The 22,694-nt window shown below is 39.2% G+C and overlaps 1 protein-coding gene across 1 annotated transcript in view; it reads right to left on the reverse strand.

Annotated features, from left to right (window-relative positions):
- Window positions 1–4,304: 4,304 nt before the first annotated feature.
- Window positions 4,305–22,694, reverse strand: part of ENOPH1 (enolase-phosphatase 1) — a 37,519-nt gene continuing 19,129 nt past the window's right edge. Inside the window, exons 2-6 of the mRNA XM_008569211.1 lie at window positions 17,696–17,797; window positions 16,073–16,275; window positions 13,914–14,046; window positions 11,518–11,641; window positions 4,305–5,355 (exon numbers count right to left, since the gene is read on the reverse strand). Of these exons, the coding sequence (XP_008567433.1) occupies window positions 5,216–5,355; window positions 11,518–11,641; window positions 13,914–14,046; window positions 16,073–16,275; window positions 17,696–17,797 (702 nt within the window). The 3' untranslated portion in view covers window positions 4,305–5,215. The remainder of the gene's footprint in view (window positions 5,356–11,517; window positions 11,642–13,913; window positions 14,047–16,072; window positions 16,276–17,695; window positions 17,798–22,694) is intronic.

Consider the following 22,694-nt stretch of genomic DNA (forward strand, 5'->3'; position numbering starts at 1 on the left):
CCTCAAACAATTGCAGATAGATCTGCCATATGACCCAGCTATCCCACTGCTGATAATATACCCAGAGGAATGGAAATCATCAAGTCGAAGGTATATGTGTTCCCCAATGTTCATCGCAGCACTCTTTACAATAGCCAAGAGTTGCAACCAGCCCAAATGTCCATCATCAGATGAGTTGATAGGGAAATTGTAGTATATCTACACAATGGAATACTACTCAGCTATAAAAACGAATGAAATACTGCCATTTGCAACAACATGGATGGACCTTGAGAGAATTATATTAAGTGAAACAAGTCAGGCACAGAAAGAGAAATACCACATGTTCTCACTTATTGGTGGGAGCTAAAAATAAATAAATAAATTCACACGCACACACAAAAAAAACCGGGGGAGGGGGAAGAAGACTTAACAATACAACTCCTTGAAGTTGATACGACAAGCAAGCAGAAAGGACATTGTTGGGTGGGAGGGGGGAGTGGGAGGAGGGAGGGGGGTTTCGGTAATGGGCCACAATAATCAACCTCATTGTATATCGACAAAATAAAATTAAGAAGAAGAAAAAAAAAAAAAAAACCAAAGCAAGCAGAAAAAGGAAATAAGATTAGAGTGGAGATAAGTAAATAGCGAATCAACAAAACCAAAAGTTGGTTCTTTGAAAAGATCAACAAAATTCATAAATCTTTAGCTAGACCTCATACTTTCCTCAATTTAACCTAATCTAACTTCTGGTCCCACCATTCCACAGGGACTGCATTTGTCCAATACACCACTATTCTCAAAACTCACTTCGATTCTTATCAGCACTTGACATATTTGAATACTCCCTTCTTCTTCTGGCTTGTCACTCTCCTGGCTTTCCTGGTTTGCCCTACCCTTTTCCATCTCCTTTGCTGGCTTCATCCCTTGGCTTGATCTTTAATATTGGAGCCTAAGGGCTCTGTCTGCGCTCTGTTCCCTATCAATAGACTCTTCCTGGGTGACCACATCCATGGCTTTTAATCACGTCTCTATCCCAATAAACTCTCCAATCTGATCTCTAGCCTGGCCAAGGCCTTGTGCTCTTAAAGACTTTTCTAGACATATCCAACTGCTTTCTTTACATGTTGTAAGTGGCACTGCTGATCTAGAAGTTACCCTTTCAAATCCAATCAGTCAACAAGTGTGGTCACTGTTATCTCTAAAACATGAATATGTCCACTCCTATCTATTTCCACTACTACCACCCTAAGGCAAGCCACCACCATCCCTTTCCTTCATTACTGCAATAGCCTTCTATCTTAGATCCAGCAGATTGGCTCTTTCAAGTATCATTTTACCTGCTAATTGGAAAAGTTGGAAAATTAAAACATTTCCCAGGCACCCTTACAGAGTTCTGGGTTAGAATTAAAACTGTCAATTGAAAGCAGTAGTGCAAAGTTTGCAAAGAGAAGCAAGACAAGAGGTAATCTTCCTATTGCTATTGCTGTTGGTAAGCAAGGTCACAGAGATGTAAGTGTTTGGAGAATTTGCAATGATCGGGCTGGTATTTCGTGGTTGTGAGCAGCAGGTGTTGGCGTGAGCAGGACTGAGACCTAAAACTGCATGGGCTCTAAAAAATTTTAAAAGGACATAGTTTTTTCCTTGGCATGTATTTTTATGAGTTACCTCCTTTCCCATGCTTTTTGATGTTTTGAACCTTGGTTATGGGGCAAGATGACATAATTTACATAAATGTAGTGTTTCAGCCAGCCTGAAGCTGCAGACTCACGAGGCCTGTACTATCCAGCAGGACCCTGAGATAAGGATGGCAGCAGAAACCAGAGGGAGTCTCAGCAAGACTTTGCACCTGAGACCTTGCATGAAGCCCTCGCTGCTCATGTGTCCCTCCCTCCTGCTTTTCATTTCCCTCAACCCCCTCTTTAAAAACCCCTCAGTAAATCTGAGACTTTGAGATGGCTTCAGCCTGGCCATTCTCCTTCAGGTTTACTGGAGAGATGGGTTAGCCTATCATCTCTCCTCAGGTCACTGGTATTCCTAAAGGTCACCAGTATGCAGTATTTTATTCCTGAATAAAAGCTGACTTCCATTTTCATCAATATTTGACTTTTGAGTGGTTTGTTTTTGAAAGGGGGCAGGAAGCTAGACCTGTGTGACCAGTAACAAATTTTGGTGAGCTCAGCCAGGAACTGAGTATGCCCTGTAACACAGGGGCAATGGTGGCAGACTTCCTGAACAAACTACTGTGGGGTGTCCTTTAACACCACAGACCAGTGGTAGTTTCCCTGACTACTCCTGCTCCAGTCCTCCCATGGATTTTCGTAAGTATTTTACTCCTTGTTTTAAATCCCCTTCTGATTGAAATTCCTAAAGTGGTTTCTGCCTTCAGCATTCAACCTTGATATTCCTAGCTGGTCTTCATGCATCCACTCTTGCTTGCATCTACACAACAGAGATGTACAAAAATCTACATTGTTCATCTTCAGCTCAAAATCCTTCAGTGGCTTCCCACCACACTTAGAACACAATTCAGACTCTTTACTGGGTTTCCCAGCCCTAATGATCTGGCTTAATCGTTAAAAAAAAAAACGAAAACAAAAACAAAAACACAATTTTTATGTGTGTGTGACTTAGAGAATGAGGGGGGAACAGAACTAGTGGGTGGCTATCATTCAGAATTATTGTCATTTCTTCCAAACTACTCTGACTCATGCAATATCATGCTATTGGCTTTTAAGGATAAATGAACTATACTAATTTCTCTCAGTGCTACCTCTTGGCTCCACCTGCTGTTATGTGTTGGCCTCACACTTGATATGGTCTCTGGAGAAACAGCACCATCTGCTGGGCAAAGGCTGCTGTCCATCTGTCTTGGCACTAGGCCAGTGGCTTCCAACCTTTCCTTGTGTGACTCTAAACTTGACATCACTTCGGCTTAGCAACTAAGGCCAGCCTTCCCGAAGGCCAAACAGGAAGGCCTGCTAGTCCAGAACTGCTGATAAGACTAGAGAATCCTCTTGGTTTGAGGTTTCTCTTCTAAAAAAACAACTTGGGTTTTGACCCAAGATTGGAAATCAATGCCAGTGTTGGAAAGAGAACTGAAGTAGAAAGTGTGAATTAACAAACAGGAATAAAAAGAGCCACAACATTAAAAGGACTTTGTCCTCTGTATTCTCGACATACAAGAGGCTGAGAAAATTTAGTGCTCCTTTGTTCTCATCTTTAGAAGTTCCAGAGGTTTTTCCCTCCTTACCTTCCTAAGGACCATGAATTTATATGGACTCACTCCTAGCTCACTACCTACTTTCTTAGGTAGGTTTTTCCTCTCATGACCAGTGTACTTTATCTCTCAAGTTCTTCCCGAGATCCTTCTCCATCACATTTAATTGTGAGTGGGTTTCTCAGGATCTAAGAAATACTACATTTACCTTATTTTTCCTTTCCTTTCACACTCCACTGAATCTGATATTTCAACCTTCTCTTAATTCCTAAATCCACTTATTTTCTGCCTCACTAACTGCCTCACTGAACTATGCAGTTTTTCTGGTACCCTTTTCATCATGGACAGTAAATGCCCTCCACCTCAATTCTCTTTTGGCTAGATACTGAGCACCTTCTTTTTCCTTAAATTCCTTTCTAACCTAGATCCTGGTACATAATTTTCTCTCACTTCTTCCTTTTCCAATTACTCCTTTCCTATCATTAAGGAACATTCTTTTGCACCATCTTCCCATGAACTTTTCCAGAAAACGCATGGTTCATCCTTTCATTACATTTGTGGTTTTATCATCATTTACAAATTACTCCCATTTCTAAGATTTATTTAAACTCATTTCCTTTTTTCTACTCTTGTATATTTTCATAATCCTTAGATTTCTTAATTAGCTACTAGAAGACCAGAATTACCACCATAAAATCTTTTATATCTCCTGTCCTCTAATATTTGCAAGACTACTTCCTTTTCCTTATTCAAAGCATTCCTAAAATTATCCCTGTAGGATTCATTCATTTTTCTTGGTTAATTAGGAGAATAATTGCCTTCTTCAAGCACTATCTTATATACATCAAATACAGGATTCTCAAAGATCTAAGAAACCACACTCATCTCCTAAATGCTTACTAATCCAATGAAATAGTAACGGTATATGTATGCATAACTCAAGTAACAGTAATTTCCCACTGGCATTCCATTAAAACACACACCACACATAAATGATTAAAGCAAAAACTAAAATTCGTATTTTTTCAATCTCTCTTCAGTCTCAATTTCTCTTTTGCTTATGGTAGTATGTGGTATATAGTTCAGGAACCTATATAAAACTGAGTGAAGAAGAAAATGCTTTTATTAATCACAACATGAAATTGACATGACATCCTACTGTTAGAGCTGAACCAGGATAAATAATGCTGTTATAAAATTTACTTTTCTCACATCCAGTTCAGAGGAAAATATTACATATTAGGGCTCTTCTTGATCTTATGGACTGATTTCAGTAAAACCTTTTTTAACAGTAAATAGCAATTAACATATTCTCAAACTGTGCTAAGTAGTAGTTAGAAAGGCAAATATAAAATCTATAATGCTAACAACTGCCAGGATTAGGACTGTCTTTGTTAAACATTAAGAACCACATGTCTACTTTAGCTGTTATGTCAGTGCACCTTTTTCACTGATAAGGCAACTGCTTGTTGTGGGTGACACAGTGACTAGAAAGTTTCTTGCTAAATAATAGATGACTGATCAAGACTCAAGTGAGTTTTCTTTCCCAATTTTGTTTTTTTGAAGCAGAAATAAATACCTTTGTCTCGGGGCAATTAATTATCATTAGAAATAAGTCTCTGAAATATCTGCAGTTTTTAAAATAACAGGACTTCTGAACAATTCCTTAAAATTAGCTTTACATTTTGATATAAGACTTGATAAACTTAATATCTGATCTGTATTTTAGCAATTTTTTCTACCAAATACACTTGGCCCTCAATAAAGGTTAGAGTTATGATTTCACACAATTTCTACATATAAAGCATCTTTAAATAAGTTTTGTTTTCACTGAACTGAGACTTTTTTCACCTATGTGCCTGTAGAAGTTAATTTGAGCATATACATATATATACTTGCATATATATATGTGTACATATATGTATTTTTTAAGTAAGTTACTTTTATCATTAGAATAAAACTAGACACTATGGGGAAAACTCTGAGGAACAGTTCAGTCTTCCTTAGAAGCCATCTTTAGGTTGAGGAAGGCAGATGCAGTTCGCTGAAGGACGTGACAAGGCTGTAGTAAGTCTTCTCATCATCTGTCAATCCCGCATTGCCAGGCCTCACCACCACAGCTACATGCACATCTGCTTCCTCGGCAGCACTGGCCTCTGTGAAAAACCAAAGTCTGTGTCAGAAACACCAAAACATCGTGTCTGAGATTTGCATCAAAGTCATCAGGAAAATGTGGGAATGGAAGAAACAAGTTTGACCCTGACTTGATTACTGTTGAAGTTAGAAGATGGGCACATTGGGGGTGAATACATATTCTCTCTTTAATATGTTTTAATTTTTCCATAATGAAATTAGAAAAACAACAACAACAAAACTAACCATCCATGACAGAATGAAACGGCAGTGTGTCCTACACTTCTGAGCTTTATTAAGTACTTATGAACACAGAAGGACAGAACTAGTCCTGTCCCTCAACTTTCCTCCACTCCCTCTAACGGGTCCTACTGAGAAGTGAGCTATTTCCCAACAGGCAGGCTGTTGGTGATAATATCAATGAAGTAGATATTGGACAAAAGAGATCCTACAGTCTAATCAGGCCAGAGTACCTGCTGTTACCTCCAGACCCCAAAAATGTCATGCCCCTTGCCTAAACTGTCCATTTTTTGCCTGGCAAATTTCTACTCTTCAAAATTCAGCCCAAATATCACATCCTCCAGAACCACTACCACCTGTATTAAAGCATTCTATGTGATCCTTTAACACCTTGTATTTACCTCTAACACAACAATATAATTCGACATGTTATTACTTGCTGTTTTTCTCCTTGTTAGCTTGTTAGGCTGTGAGTGACTTGAAATCAGTGACTGTGTGTGTGTGTGCATGCACATGTGTGCACAGGGCTGAGGGGGGAGTATAGAGGTAAAAACAGAACTAGTTAAATGAAACTAGGTAAGATAGGTACTGCAGGAGATATCTCTAATACACCCTTGGTTTACATTCCTCTCCATTTTGTTTTTATTTGAAGTATAACAGCTAACACCTTATATTAATTTAGCACCTACTATGTGTCAGGTACTATTCTAGAACCAGAGATATGTGAACAAAACAAATCTCCTACCTTCATGTAGCTCCCATTCTCATCTAAATCTTCATACCAACCCTAAGGTAGTTAGTATTATTATCCCCATTCTATAGATATGGAAACTGAGAGCTAACAAGTGCTGGAGTTAAAATTTGAAACTGTCAGTCTGATTCCATGGTCCATATTCTAGAACAAAGGTCGGCAAATTACAGCCTGACACGTGTTTTTGTAAATAGTTTTATTGGAATACAGCAAGGCCCATTTATTTGGTATTGTCTATGGCTGTTTTCGCACCATAAGGACATAGTTAAGATCTGCCCAGTTAGCTCAGTTGGTCAGAGTACGGTACTTATAACACCGAGGTCCAGGGTTCAATCCTTGTACTGGCCAACCGCTAAAAAAAGGGCAGAGCTAAACAGTTGTGACAGAGACTGAATGGTCTGCAAAGGACCAAAATATTTACCATCTGATACTTTATAGAGAAAGCTTGCCAACTTCTGCTATTCAGCCCTAATCATGCAAGTATGATCCATGGCCCGGCAGTATGGGAATCACCTGGAAGCTTGTTTAAAATGCAGAATCTTAGGCCCCCAACGTAGAACTACCAAATTAGGATCCACATTTTAAAAATGATTCTTCTGCACAGAGGGTGAGTTTTGATCAAAAGTTTCAAGGCAAGAAAAATGGCAGAAAGAAGAATTCTAGACAGAAGATAAAATACATGTGTAAATACTGGAAGAATGCAGCAAGTTTGAGTGGGAAACAGGACACAGAGCTGTGATAAAAGAGGTGGGGCTTCGACAGATAGAGCAAAGCTGGTGAAAAATCCACAACACATTCTATGGAATTTAGATTTGGTATAATAGGGACCCTTAGTAGTTTCTCAACCTTTGGAAAAGAGTTGTGGCATTTGAATGGATTAATTAAAGGACAGCAGTGCTGAGACAGGTAAGAAGTTCCTGGAGAGACTCAATGGGACAGAGCTATTTCATCCATCTACCCACCTCCTCAAGTGTCTATCTTCTGCTCTTCCTGTGAAAAGACCTATCACCTTGTCAGAGCATAGCACCAAGGACTCCCTCTTCATGTGGGAATGCCGTCTTGAGGCACATTCTGCAGAAGCCATTCACTTCAGTAGAAGTGGCAGCTACCGTTTACCCACCCTGCTAGCCAGCCTGCCTGCCTTCCTTCATTTAAGAAAAGCTTTCATCTTGACCAAGTTGAGCCAGCACAATCCACACGGGACTTGATACTAGCTAATAGTGGCTGTTCCATATTTAGCATTCTTACCTAGATCACCACAGGGCAAGTCTTGTCCCTAAGCATCTACTTGCTCTACTGGTACTATTGAGACACTTAACTAATGCTTGTTGACTTAAAACCCTAAGTCCCTTTTCCTTTCCTCTAAGGGGAGAGTCTTGCCATTCTCCCTTTCATACTTGGATATTATTTGGGATATCAACTTAGCCTGCTGCTCTGCCTTGGCAGTGGAAGTCTGGGCATGTGGTACCAAAACACAGGACCAGAGATAATAGAGAAAAACAAGGTAGGCAGGCAGCTACCTGGCCTCATCCTACCTACAGATGACCCAAGTTCTGGCCCTACTGCCTAATCAGGTGTGGGGTTGGTAGAAGTCAGAGGTCAGGAATAAAACCTCCTTATGGAGGATTCAGAGGGAGCCAATTTCTTTTTTTTTTTTTCCTTTTTGTCTTTTTTACTGACCGGTAACGGGATCGCAACCCTCGGTGTCGCGCCCGTACCGGGGACCGGCAACGGGATTGCAACCCTCGGTGTTGCGTCCGTACCGCGCTCAGCCAGTGACCGGGAACCGGTCTCCACATGGGATCTGAACCCTCGGCGGGAGCGCCACCGCGCTCCCAAGCGGCGCACTCTCCAGTGCGCCACCGGGCCGGCCCCAGAGGGAGCCAATTTCATTTTGAAGTCAACCTGGGAATTATCTCTATTCTCTAAAGTTAGAAATAATTTCTGGGGGCCAGCCCAGTGGCGCACTGCTACAGTGCGCCGCTTGGGAGCGCGGCGGCGCTCCAGCCGAGGGTTCGGATCCCACAAACAGACCGGTTCCCGCTCACTGGCTGAGCGAGGGGCGGGCGCAGCACTGAGGGTTGCGATCCCGTTGCTGGTCCCGGTCCGGTACGGGCGCGACACCGAGGGTTGCGATCCCGTTGCTGGTCCCGGTCCGGTACGGGCGCGACACCGAGGGTTGCGATCCCGTTGCTGGTCCCGGTCCGGTACGGGCGCGACACCGAGGGTTGCGATCCCGTTGCTGGTCCCGGTCCGGTACGGGCGCGACACTGAGGGTTGCGGTCCGTTGCCGGACACGAAAAAAGACAAAAAGGAAAAAAAAAAAGAAATAATTTCTGGGACTATAACCTAAGGAAATGGTTTAGGTGAAAAGAGAAGGATCTGAAATTCTGGAGGTACTATGATGCCAACTACAAAAAAAAAAAGTGGCCAAAGAAGAGAATACGAAGAAAACGTAATTGGTTTTAGGGCAGGGGTTGTAATTATTAATATAACCAAAAAGGTGGGGACAGAGCAAGGGTCTGGGATCACAAGTTGAACCATGTATTTAATCCCAGAATTGGCTGACTTTGTGGGGAACTCTAGCTACAAAGCAAATCCTAATTCTAAGCTTACAGAAACTTATATAAGGCAAACTACAGATTTTCATCTTCAACAGCCTCCTTTACATGAATGATTAAAGAAAAGCAATTCACAGATTAAACCAGCTAAACTCACCAGATCAAGGCCTATTTTCTTTCCATAAGGAGCAAAACAGTAAAAGGTCTTCAAATTATCATTCTTCACAGAAACTGCTAGCTCACCCCTACCCTACATTTATAGTAAAGCAATCTCCTCCACCCTACCACTCTAAGCCCCCAAGTGACTTGAGGGTATATTGTCACTTCAAATCGGTAGAAGGTTTCTATACAGAAATATGACAGGCAAACATTTACAGTACATTTACAGTTCAGAGTAGAGGTGAGGTGAAATGGTGGTTGTTAAGGCTAATGCTTGTTGATAGCACATTTCACATGGCCTGGCTAACTAGTCACACAACGAACCTTGAAGCAGCATGTGCATGCATCTGTCTCTCTCTCTCTTCCAGTGCAATCAGATATGTGAATGTAAAGCTTTCCACAAGTAGAAAAAATAAGCTGAAAGTTTGTCGACACCCTTGGACTTTGAAGCTGACTCATGCCAGGACATGCAGGACAGGGGCTGAGCCCCACTAAATCCACTGAGTTTTCAAATTTCAAAATAATGAATGACTGTGAATTGGTACCATCTTGATACAGGTACCACTGGTAGATCAAAAATGCCAGTCTAGATTTGCCAAAGGCTGAAATTTAACAAAGATATTAATAATTACTCAATGTCTACTATATGTCTGGTAAAATTAAGACTGTTTTACCTCTATTTATCTGGAAAAAGGCATTAGATCATCTACGCTGGTTAAGATTTTTTTTAAACAGCTTAGTATCTGTTTATACACCTATAACTCTTGCCTATCACAACTAACCAAAAGCTCAAGGGTCAGCAGAAAAGAAAGAATATAGCTCACATACACCTCAGGTGGACACCTTTACCAGCAGCCTGGACTTTCCTTTGGGTCCTATCTCTGATAGTCCCAGCAAGTGAAAGTGATTACAGTTCTGTGACAACAGAGAAGAAGGGCTGGTGAGAGGAATCTCGCCTACACACTGCTGGAGCTGCCTCCAAGAGGCCCAGGAGCCACGTGGAGCCACCTAGGTGAGAGAGCATCCTCCTCCCCTCTGCCTCTGTTCCCCAATCCCTGACCCAGCCTGCTGCCACAGACTACACAGTACACAAAGCCTTGTCCTGGGGGCTAAAAGGAAGGTGTGATCTCAGAGAAACTTACAATCCAAGGTAGAATGGAAGAAACATAATTATGTAGACTTGCCCTCAAATACAAGTGGAATTATAAACACCAAAAGACACACAAACTCTAAGGAAAATGACCATGCAACCAAAAGTTGAGCCAGGTAGAGGAGTTTGGGAAAGCTTCACCAACCAGGGGCTTTCAGATAAGAATTTTAGAGACCACCTTCCCCTAGGCACCCTCCACCTCTTTGCCCTCTGCTTCTTCTTTCTTCATTCACTACCTTACCTTCCGTAATTCTCTAGAGGACTCATTACACAGATGCCAGAGAACAAGTTTCCCACTTGACCAAAACTACTCTTGAAATCATTTTTACTGCCGATAAAGTATTGTATACACTGTTTTGTACATTCAACCCTTAAAGTAATAATATATATGCTAATGTGCCATATATAATAAAGAGAGCCATGGTGGGTAAATAATATATATGTCTTTAATCCAGTGAATCATGTACAATGAAATTCACAACTAAAGGGGTACCTGAGAAATGGAGACTATCTGAGGGAAGGCAGATGAGGATCCTCCTCACCATGGGGCAGCTCATCGATTGGGATGACAGGCAAAATTGCTTAAACTCTTTATAGTCCTCTCTTTTTTTCTTGGCTGAGTGTACATAGCTGATCTCACTGCTGTTAAATGCATTTGGTCTAAGACCACTATGACTTCACTGCCCTTAACTAACCATCACCTACCCTCATACTCCTTCCTGCATGCTCCTTCCCACAATGATACCCCTTAAGTTCTCTTTGTTACTTCCCCATGTCATTAGTATGTTTGTGTTTATACGGAGTGATGGATGGGGAACCATGGTTAAGAGTTAAAAGGAGAAGAATTAGTCTTTCCAATGCTACTTGCCCACATACAACCCCCCAAGAATTGGTTAATAGAGAGGGAAATGAGTTGGCTGTTTCATTCTTTCTTTTTATAAAGCTGTTTTCTTTTTCTTTTTATTTTTTCATCTTATTTTTTTTTCTGGTGGTTGGCCAGTACAGGGATCTAAACCCTTGACATTGGTTTGCAACACTGTGCTCTAACCAACTGAGCTAACCAGCCAGTCCCTTGCATATTTTACAAGGATCCCCACAAAAACTTTCTTTAAGAGGCAACATACTTGTAGTCCCAGGCTCAGCTCCTATCCTGGGGTATATAACATAAGTCCAGTTACTTACCTCGAGTAACATCTGTCAGAAACAAGATGTTGTTGGTTGAGCACCCAATGCTGTTTGCAATCTTTACTTACCTCGAGTAACATCTGTCAGAAACAAGATGTTGTTGGTTGAGCACCCAATGCTGTTTGCAATCTTTACTTACCTCGAGTAACATCTGTCAGAAACAAGATGTTGTTGGTTGAGCCCCCAATGCTGTTTGCAATCTTTCGATAACTCTCACTCTCCACTTTGTGTCCAATCTTGGTATCAAAGTGACCATCAACAAGCTGAAAAAAGAAGGGGTAAGACTGACAATACAAATACACAGAACCCCTTTGTCTCACATCCATTTTCTCTGAAATACATGACAATTACAGTGACTTCGTTCATTCAATAAATATTTACTGAAAGTCTACTTAATACAGAACTTTATGGAGGCAATAAACAGTAAATAGAAAGATTTTATAGCACTAAACACTTAGAAGAAGAAAACTACCAGATCAACATATATAAGATCATTTTATAATCTACTTGGTTTTCAATAACATTAATTTTATGCACAAAATTGTTCAATATACATGCCCTACTTTCTATCCTTAAAACATTATTTGCACTCAAACTCATTATTGGTCTGGGTTTCATTCCTGATGAAAAGTTCTGAACACTATCCTTTAAATCCTAGAATGAACAGATTTCTCAGATTTCTGCTGTGGATTGATTGAGCTGTGTCCCCTAAAGTCATTAAAGCTTAATCCCCATTGTAACCATTAAGAGGATGGGAAATCCTACTATGATCATTGAAAGGTGGAGCCATGAAGAGATGATTAGTTTGTAGGACCACGCTGTTGTTGAATGGATTAATAATTGCAGTCAGGAACATGGTTCTGAGGGCTTCAAAAGGAGAGCACATGAGAGTCTCTCTCTGTGCTCTGCCATTTTCTTTCATGTGAGAGCCCTGTGTTGCTGTAAAGCCACCACCAAAGAAGGCCTTCACCATAAGTGTTCCCTGGATTTTGGGCTTCCCGGCCTCCAAAACTGTAAGCAATAAATTTCATTTTCTTATAAATTACCCAGTTCCAGGTATTTTGTTACAAGCAACAGAAATGGACTAATCCACCTGCCTTAACAATAAGCTGTTACTTTACTTTCAAGAAACTTTTATTTTCTCATTAAAACATTTTAAAATTCTACCCAAGAGCTATAATATATGTCCTTGCCCTCTTGGAAATTATTGCAGTCAAATGTGTAACTTGATAATTTGACCAACAGTAATTAAAATAAATCCATTTTTAAGATCAACTAGTATGATGTAATCTTTTGAATGTTTTCAGAACTTTTCACAAACTAAAAACAAGCCTAAAGATCACTGAAAGACAAATTAAGGCAATATTAAGCTCTTCTTAACTTTTAAAAAGTTAAGGTTGACTTTGCATTTTTTCTTTCTCTCTGTCTCATTTGGTAATTAGAGAATCTATTTTTTATTATTGAACTGAGTAGGTAATTACCATGTCCTGTTTGTTATCATCTTATTGTCTGTTTCATCAGAGAGAGCTGAAAAGAAGCTTATATCAGTCATCAATGATGAAAGGGTTTCACTACTGGTTTAATATTTGACTTGGAAATAAGATGAAAAGTAGGAAAGTACTAAAATTAGAATATGAAAACCTCCAAAGTCAAAGTATTCTCTGCAGATGGTAGAGGCTCAATAATATTTATTTTTAAAAATTAGTTGGCCAAGTTACCTACTGTATATCACTAAGTTCACCTTATTCAATTGGTTGGTACTTCTTTTTAAAAGTCCTAAATGTATTCCCTTCTTCCACTGACTAACCTGTCCTCCAGGGGACAGAGATGGTTACACACAGGAGTTAGCAGGAATATTCTCATGCACAAAAAATGTAATAAATGACCTTATCACCATGTTTAATAATGTGCCCAGTTCTCCTATATAATAATCTTATTCATGACACAGAATAAACGTCATTTAACAACGTTATAGAGAAGAAATTATAAGTGCAATATAATTAAAAGTGATTACTTATTTTCTTCTCAACTGATTTTAAACCAAAAGAAGCATCCCATTAGTGTCCTTTGTGTTGTTGATTTCCTAATATTGGCAAGACAGCTGATTGATTTACATGCTAGCTCATGTACAAACATACACACGTATACATAGAATAGCTGATTCTAGTACTACCATCATCAAAATCACTTAGGGTGGATTTTTACATACAGCCTGCTGACCCTCAACCCAGACCTGCTATTCAGATTTGCCAGGAAGCACAGCCCAGGGATCTACATTTTTAACAAATTCTCCAGGTGATCCTTAAGCACAACAAAGTTCAAGAACCTTTGATCCAAAAACTGGTAACACAGAAAACATTTCACCCTTCCCTATGATGTATTCCCCAGTTTTTCCAGCTCTCTTTACAACCTGCCTAGCACACACAAATGCAATTATCTGACTGTTGAGTTAGCTTATAACTGTAATACATTCCTTTAACGTTCATTATTTCATGCTTTGATAGTGTTAAAAAACAAGTAAATCAAATAACGTACCTCAAGAATATCTCCCTCTGTAGAATGCCCAAATAATAGTTTCTGTGCCTCTACACTCCCTGAAGAATAGATATACACCTTCATTCCAGCCTCTCTCCATTTCCTGACTGCTGGAACTACATCTGCAAAGAACCTAGATGGAAAACCACCAAGTTAAAATGCAGAAACACATCATTTAGGCAGCTGGAAACCAATCAAAATAGATGCCACATGTTTCTCCATTTCTGCCCAAATAGTAACATGAGAAGCAACTCCATAAGACCAGGATCACAGCAGATTAAGTAACAATTTAGGTGCAGAGGAGAATAGTTTTTGACAGCCACACTAATGACAGTAAAAAGGGATTACAGATAAAGGGATAAAATAAGAAAGTGACTTCTTAAATTCCCAAAGAACTTAAAAAAGCAAACAACATCAATAATATCACATTATATACTCTTCGATTAATTCATAACAAGAAAAGGCTAAATTATATACAGTGTGCTTTAAGAAAGCATGAAAATTCTTTTAGAAAGATCTGCACCCAAACTGATTAAAAAAAAAAAAAAGTTTGGGGCTCAAAGATATAAACCTTTAATTAGCTAGAAAAGTTTTATTATGCAGGGAAAAAAATGATGTAACAAATCATTAAGAGATTTAACTGTTGTACTATCTCACATTAGCTAATTATTAGCAAACAGTATCTCGTTTTCTGATTCCTGAGTCTCTTTTACCAGTTCTACAGAGTCTTCCATATTCAGTGGTGGAAATAACATCACAGGAGATGGGTGAAAAGAAAAGCACAAAGGAACCTGGATTGTGGAACTAGTCTTCAAGAAAATGTCAGAGAAGTCTTCTACTGAATTAAACAGCTTAATATGTTGCACTAATTGAAGGAAAGACATCAACATGTTCAAAACCAGTACACATCAAGTGTGTTACTTTGTGTATTATTTTGCACTCAAAGAGACAGAATTTTTCCAAGCTGAATTTGCACAGATTGTTATTGCTCCTAAACCGTACTTCAGCAGTTTAAGATCATTTATTCCAAGTCCCTGGTTTTATTTTTATAATTAAGGAACCAAGACCAAGAGAAGTAAGGGCTTACTACTGAAAGCACAGTCTCCTGGCTCCACTCTTTTGAGTATTTTACGAAGTGAACTAGCTGATATTCCCAGATCACTGGCAATCCTTAAACTCCAATACATCCTTTAAAAGGTAAAACAAGCTCCTTGTAAAGCAGATAAAAAAAAAAAAGGAATGACATCTCATTTGACAGAAATACAAAAGAAATCTAGGCAGCTGGTAAAGGTCTTGGATCTAAAACTTTACATCAGCCTAAAATCCTTAGGTGGCAGCGTCTTATTAAGAATTTCTCAGACCAGGATAGGGGTAGCGGGGGGGACAGGCCAGTTAGCTCAGTTGGTTAGATCGCAATGTTATAACACCAAGGCCAAGGGTTTGGATCCCCATACCAGCCAGCTGTCAGAAAAAAAAGAATTTCGCAAAAATACAACACTCATGAGTGTCTACAGACAGGAGTGCTATCAGGAACTCCACAACCAAGACTCAAAGAGTCTGTGGAACTAGCTCCTGGCAACACTGACATTCTCTGAGTAACCCCCAAAGCAACAGGGTCTGTAATTTCAGAGCATTCTTAATTCTCTAACAGAGCAAAAAGCAGGTAATCTAACAGTCCTGGAAAGCAGCCCAACAGTATTACTACTCAGCTGCTATGGTGGATCCAATACGACTTAGTCTAGGAAGTCTCCATTTTCTGGGAAGGTTTTTTTTGCAGCTGGCCTGTATGAGGATATGAATCCTTGCCCTTGGTGTTATTCACACCAAACTCTCCCAAGTAAGCTAACCCGCCAGCCCTCACACCAAACTCTCCCAAGTAAGCTAACCCGCCAGCCCCCTTGGACACTGTTTTAAATTGGGACTAAAAGTCCTACAACTAACCCACAAAGCCAGAAATGCAGGTCTGGGAAATAAGCTGCGTGAAATGCTTTAGCCCAACTTTGAAAAAATAAAACAAAACAACTCACTTGTTAGAATAAATAGTATGCTGATTTGATCTATTCTATTAATTGTGCAACTTACACTGGAGAAAGAGGGCTAGTGAAAAACATACTTGGCTTTGGGGATGGTAAAATGTTCAGAGTGACTTGAGCACATACTCTGCTTTCATGTGCCCAGCCGAGAATGCCGCCCTCCACATGTGGCCTTGCAGCTGTTTGAGGGCCGTGGTCTTTCGATCCAGAGACATTTGCCAGCACACGTTATCTACCACAGCCTGGATCATCTGTTGCGTGTCATCCACCCCATTCCCAGGTGCTGCAGGGATAGGAACAGCCCCATCCAGGTGGGCATCCTCTTCAGCCTTTAAGTCAGAAACAACATAAAGTCTGTTTTTTGCTTATTCAAAAAAAGATCACCTAAAAAGAGACCCCAAAACCAAGCAGACCAACTTTACCCAACTATCATTAGCCCTAGCATTGTTGCAAATTAAAGTATCATACACTTTGGAATTGCTAAAAACAATTCCTAAAAGAAACAGGATTAATAAATTTACATTATCTTTCCTAGATTGCTAAAGCTGAAATTTAAACTAACAGGCATGTTGTAGGTAAGGAGAGAGTAAATAATGAAATAATAAGACCCAGTTTGTTGATTCATTTACTAGAATCAACAAACCTGGACTTCAATTAAATCGTATTTTCTCTGCACTCTGAGGGAGAAACAATCTCATAAATTAGTTTTTGCCTAGAATTCAATTGAAAAGAAGCTAGACTCTTCTATTCAGTTCATATTCAGTCTTCTACAATCTCCCACATTTTGCAAAAATCCTAACAGCCATTTAGAACAGTGACCTTGTGACAAGGCAACCCAATCTCTAAAGATGTATTTATATAATCTCTAAAGCATATTTATATACTATAATAAAGGAACATGTATGTATCTTTCAACAAAAATTGTTGACACAATGAAAAAGGTAAGGGAGGGGAGTATTTCAGATTAACTCTGAGTTATCCGGAAAACTCAACAAACCCAAATACCCCAAGCCCCAAAGGATATGACTATATTTCCAATCTTAACTCCTAACATTAAAAAATTTACAGAGAGCATTCAACAACACCTAACATAGAAAATTAACTAGAAAATAACTCCCAGTGAGTTAGCTCTGCACACCATGTAAAATCTTTGCCATTGAAGCAAAATTTTAATAAGAGAAACAACAGAACAGGAGTTATGTGGCACAGAGTGTGGAAGAAAAAGACACACTGTAGACTGGGGAGGGGTGGGGGAGGAAAAAGAGCAGAACAAAGCACATGAAACTAAAGCAGGTGTGAAGGCTGGGCCAGGGGTGAGCTGGGTTGAGAAGTCTGGAGGCAGAGTGTAAGTGTGAGGATCCAGAAGCACTGTAGAGGGGACACTGGGAATTCATGCTATGAGACAGGTGAGAGTAGAAATGATGAAGTGCTATCACTTGGAGATATTAATGAAAAATGTAATGAGACTGCACAAACCATATGCCTTCGACCCAGAAAGGGCTTGGCTTTACAAATACATAATATTTTTATGCAATTTAAATAGCTCCCTGAAAGACGTAATTCTAAAAACAACAAACTGCCATGATCTGACCATTCAATTATGTACTGTGAATTCCTGAGCAGGCAAGTCACTGCAACTTCCATCCCCTGTGAATTCTGAACACTTATTTTACAATATGCTCAGCACATATTTTAAGTCTTCAGGCATTCTCAATTCTAAGACACTTGGGAATGTGGAAATGTCTCAACCTGTTTTCTTAAGAGATGGACATCCTGCTGGCACTCCTCTTCTTCCCAATGTGTCTGCAGATACTCTTTAACATTTTCTTTGATATAAGGAAATAAAATGTCCTGGATAAGAAAAAATAAAAGTTAGCTTTTGTCAACTGCACGACAAGATCCAGTGCTTCTACAATCTCACTTTAGCTAATTGTAACAAACAAATCAATGGAACTCTTTATGAAAACTGCTGCAGTAGATATATGAGTGAGACAGAGACCGAGACCAAGAAACAAATGAATTAGACCAGGAGTCAGCAAACTACAACCTACAGGCTAAATCCAATTTACCACCTATTTTTATAAATGAAGTTTTACTGAAAAACAGCCATACTAATTTATTTACATAGTGTCTCTGGCTACTTGTGGGCCACAACGACAGAGTTCAGCATCTGTGACACAGACCATATATCCCACAAGCCCTTAAATATTTACTATTCAACCCTTAAGAGAAAAAGTCTACCAACTGCTTAACTAGATTGCTAGACCACAGGTTCCTGAGGTAATGGATTGAGTGTGTCTTGCTTACAGCTTTATCCCTATGCACACCATATTACTTGTATGTAACTCAAATATCTGCTGAAAGAATGGTGTCCATGCATGACAAATGTTTAAAAAAAACCTCTGATGCCATGATTCTTTCTTGGTAATCAGACTACCTAGAAAGTATCCTATAAGAAAGTGATGTGCAAAACAATTCAGTAATAACCTTATCAGTAATCCATGTACTGGGAACATGAATTCTCTTTGGTCAAAATTTTTACATTTACTTGCAGTTGTAGCATATGCATCTTTTCAAATCAAATTGGTACATTCAACAATTTTTTTTTTAAGTATCCACTATTTGGCAATATATGCTAGCCCCTGAATGGGGCACGGATAAGGTGATTGAAAAGATAATAGTTCCTATCATCAATAAGCTAAAAAGCTGGTCAGGGAGAATGGCAGGTATAAAGAATTATACTGCGGTGCAGTGGGCGAGACAAGCAGAGTATGAGCAAAATGCTGTGCAAATCCAGGTTGCGATGGCTCTGCAGCAGTCTTAGGAATAACCAGAGACTTAAAAAACAGAAAATGAATATATGCTGTGAACGTAGACACCAAACACACAATCAGAGAAGGCATTACGTTTTAAGGGAAACTTGATAATTGAATTGAATTCAATAAGTCTGTTTATGTAAATTCATTCACTCATTTTTTTATTCAAATATTTACTAAATTCCCAGTATAGGGTAGGCCTTGTGCTAACAGCTGTATATAATTCATGAGCAAAAACCACACATGATCCCTAATCTCAGGGAGCCTAATAGTAGAAACAGACATGAAACATAAAAACGTATTTTAATAAATGATACCAATAAGAGGTACACGGTACCATTAAGAGCATAAAATAGGAAAATTTGACCTAGTGAAGGAGGTCAGGGAAGGCTTCGATAGAGAAGTACAACAGAACGCACATCTAAAGCGATAGTTCTCAAAGTGTGATCCAGGACTGCTGAGACCCTTCCAGGAGGCCAAAGAGGTCAAACTATTTTCATAAGAATACTAAGATGTTATTTGCTTTTTTCACTTTTATTCTTTCAGGAGTACACAAAACAATTTTCCAAAAGCTACAGGATGTATGATATCACAACAGACCAAATGCAGATAGAGGAATCCACCTGTCATCAACAGCCAGACATGAAGAGACTTACTAAAATGTACACTCTGATAACAATGCCACTCTTCTAACCATGTTTTCTGAAACAAAAAAATATATATATTTGTTTTTTCATAAAAATATTTATTTATGTTAAGTAACGGGTTTACTGTTACTGTTTAAAATAAATTAAGAAATATTTTCCTATTTCTCAGTTTTAATTTCTAATATATGGTAAATATTGAAAGATATAACTCACATAAACAAAAGTTCTTGGTGTCCTCAATAATATTTAAGAGTATAAAGAAGTCCTGAGAATAAAATGTCTGAGAATCACCAAAGGTGAAGACTATTAACCCAGAGAAGACTAGAGGAGAGAATGGTCCACACAAAAAGTGTGGGTAGGAAAAGGCTCTCAGGTAGAGTCACCTGGTCTACTAAGTGTACGTCAGAGGTTATCAAATGTTTCCATTTTAGGGTGTGCAAAAGGTCCTGAAAATAATGGGCCACTTGGGAGTGTGGCGACGCTCCCGCCGAGGGTTCGGATCCCACATACAGACCGGCCGCTCACTGGCTGAGCGAGGGGCGGGCACAACACCGAGGGTTGCGATCCCGTTGCCGGTCCCAGTCTGGTACGGGCGTGACACTGAGGGTTGCGATCCGTTGCCGGTCACAAAAAAAGACAAAAAAAAAAAAAAAAGGTCCTGAAAATAAGCAGTCCTATTCTCTGCAAAAAGGGCTCACTAAATCTAATAATAAGCATAGGCTCCAATTCATGAGGCACCGGGCATATGTTATCATAGGCATTTCTGCCAAACAAAACACATACCTCTTTTGCTTAGTACTATCCTGAGCCAGCCGTGGCCCAGCTTTGTGGAATGCAGGTAACACTTTGAACCTCTTCCCTTTCGGCCTCTGCCTTGTTACAAGTTTCTAAACCACTGCATTATTTTAAGTACTATTACAAGAGAGTGAACAAGATAGAAGAAAGAAAGTGGCAGAAACCTTTATTTCTCACTAACAGCCCAGAGAAATGAGATGGCTAGGATGTAGTTAATAGATCAATATGAACAAACTATGTTTTTTTAGTGTGCACAGTTTTCTGTGACTGGAACAAACAAAGATTTGGCTACATAATCAGAATTTTTTGATATTTCAGAAAAGTCAAGTCTAGGTTAGTCAGAGTGCAGTGGCGTTTACAACTAATTGATCACAACCAGTTACTGATTTCTTTGTTTCTTTTCTCCACTCACACTGCTTTCCTTAAAAACAAAACAAAACAAAACAAAAACTCAAGTCTATATTCAATTCCCAAATGAAAACATCCAATACAAGGAAGTTATTGTTTTTTTAAAATCATAGGACTTAAGTGTTTACCTCTCTTCACAATTCGTTACTCAAATTTTACCTGCCCCAATAAAAATAAAGAAGTCATTCATTTGCTTGTTCTCATGTGGCATCAGTAAATTCAGAAGCATACAGTGTGATAAAGCAAATTTTTCAGCATGCTTGTCAGAGAAGCCTTGTTTGAGCACAATAAAAACTCATTCTTGATCTAAATGAAGGAAAATGAAGAGCTAAGATTGAGTTTTCTTTTCTGCAAGAGATTCTTTTTACCCTACTGATACACTTCTGATTTTCTTTGAATACTCAGTGTTCCCATTATGCCCCACATCGTGCCCCTTCTTCCTTCCTTTCTCTTACTTCTCTCTTCCCCCACCAAGTCACGCACTATAGTAGGACTGAAAACTGGCTCCCCACTTGATAATGCTATCTGACAAGATGCAGTAAAACTGAAGATATATACACAGCCATTCCTCTCCTAGGCACATACTATAGAAAAACACCCACACCTGTACACAAGAGGACCATAAAGGAATGTTTATTGAAGCACTGGGTATAATGACCAAAAAAAAATTGGAAACAACCAAAATCTTTAGCAGCTGGAGAATAAATAAACTTGGGTATACACATACTATAAAATATTAGATAGTTAAAAATGAGTGTACTCAAGTTATATTTATCAACATGAATATAAACTCTAATACAAAATGACATGCACTCAGGGCCTCAGTTATATTTGTAATGACTTATTTCTTTAAGATCTGAAAGAAACATAAGCTCAAAATCCGATTAGCTTGGTGGTAGGTCTATGGACATCATTAATCTTTATTCCTGCCTATTTAAAATATTTCACTATTAAATAACAAACAAGCCTACATTGATCCCTTATCCAATACCTGCTTCTTTCTCATTCAGTCTTCCTCGTACAGTATCCTGCCTCCTTATTCCCCAACTCCCAACAACTGGAAACATTCCTGGGGGAACAGTGCTAGTTAGATTTAGAATCACCCAGTAACTGAAGTGATAAAGTCCACAAAAGTTATAAAAATGCATGCAGTGCTCCTCAAAGTCCTATATCCTATATCCAGCTTTAATGGAACCAAAAGCAATTCACAAAGAAAGCCTGCAAATCCAGAGTCCAAGTCCTTTAACTCTGTGGGAGAAGAGGTGAAGAGTACAGACTCCAGGCAGCATGCCAGGTCAGGCTTCCACCTCTGCCTTTCATATCTATGTTCTAGTAACTTATCCTCGCTGAGCCTAGTTTACTCATCTGCCATATAGGAATGATAACAAGAGGCAAAGCACCTGGCACTGTACCACTTCTTATATTCACTGGGCAAGAATCACCTTGGGCTCAAATTTAGTGATAAATAATAGCAGAGAAGTTCCCAGAGGGTAGATCACAAGCAGAACCAACTCAATTCATTCATTCCACATTTACTGAGGACCTAAGAGTGCCACTTCTGATAATAAAGTTATGAACCAGAGCCATTCTCCTCAGAGGACTCAAAGAAATAAAAGGTGCAAGGTTTCAAACAAGTCTGAACTTTGGGGGAAATCTTTAAAAATTGGGAATTACTTTTGATTATCCAATTTGCTCCTCTTCTCATCTATAAACTCCTTTCTGTACTGAGTAAACACACAAAGATTGACATTGAAGCTGAAAATTTAGTATAATTTCTGGAATATCAGTATCATCTGGGGTCAACATGTTAGCAGACTGTTCTATTTTAGTGCAAAAGTGTCACTGCGTAATATAAAAATACATGGTACAATTAACTAAATGTTGAGGATTTTATCCTTTCTTTACACACACTTGAGTATCTACTATGTAAGATAAAACAAAATGCCTTCAAGTTGTTTACAAAAACGCCATAATTATATGATAGCCTGGCATGTGCTATGATACCATATAAAAATTCTCTAAATCAGACTTTTTTTTTTTTGGTGGCTGGCGGGGGAAGGGGTTCCAAACCCCTGACCTTGG

Source organism: Galeopterus variegatus, unplaced genomic scaffold (assembly GCF_000696425.1).
Source record: "Galeopterus variegatus unplaced genomic scaffold, G_variegatus-3.0.2 Scaffold478, whole genome shotgun sequence".
Lineage (NCBI taxonomy): Eukaryota > Metazoa > Chordata > Mammalia > Dermoptera > Cynocephalidae > Galeopterus > Galeopterus variegatus.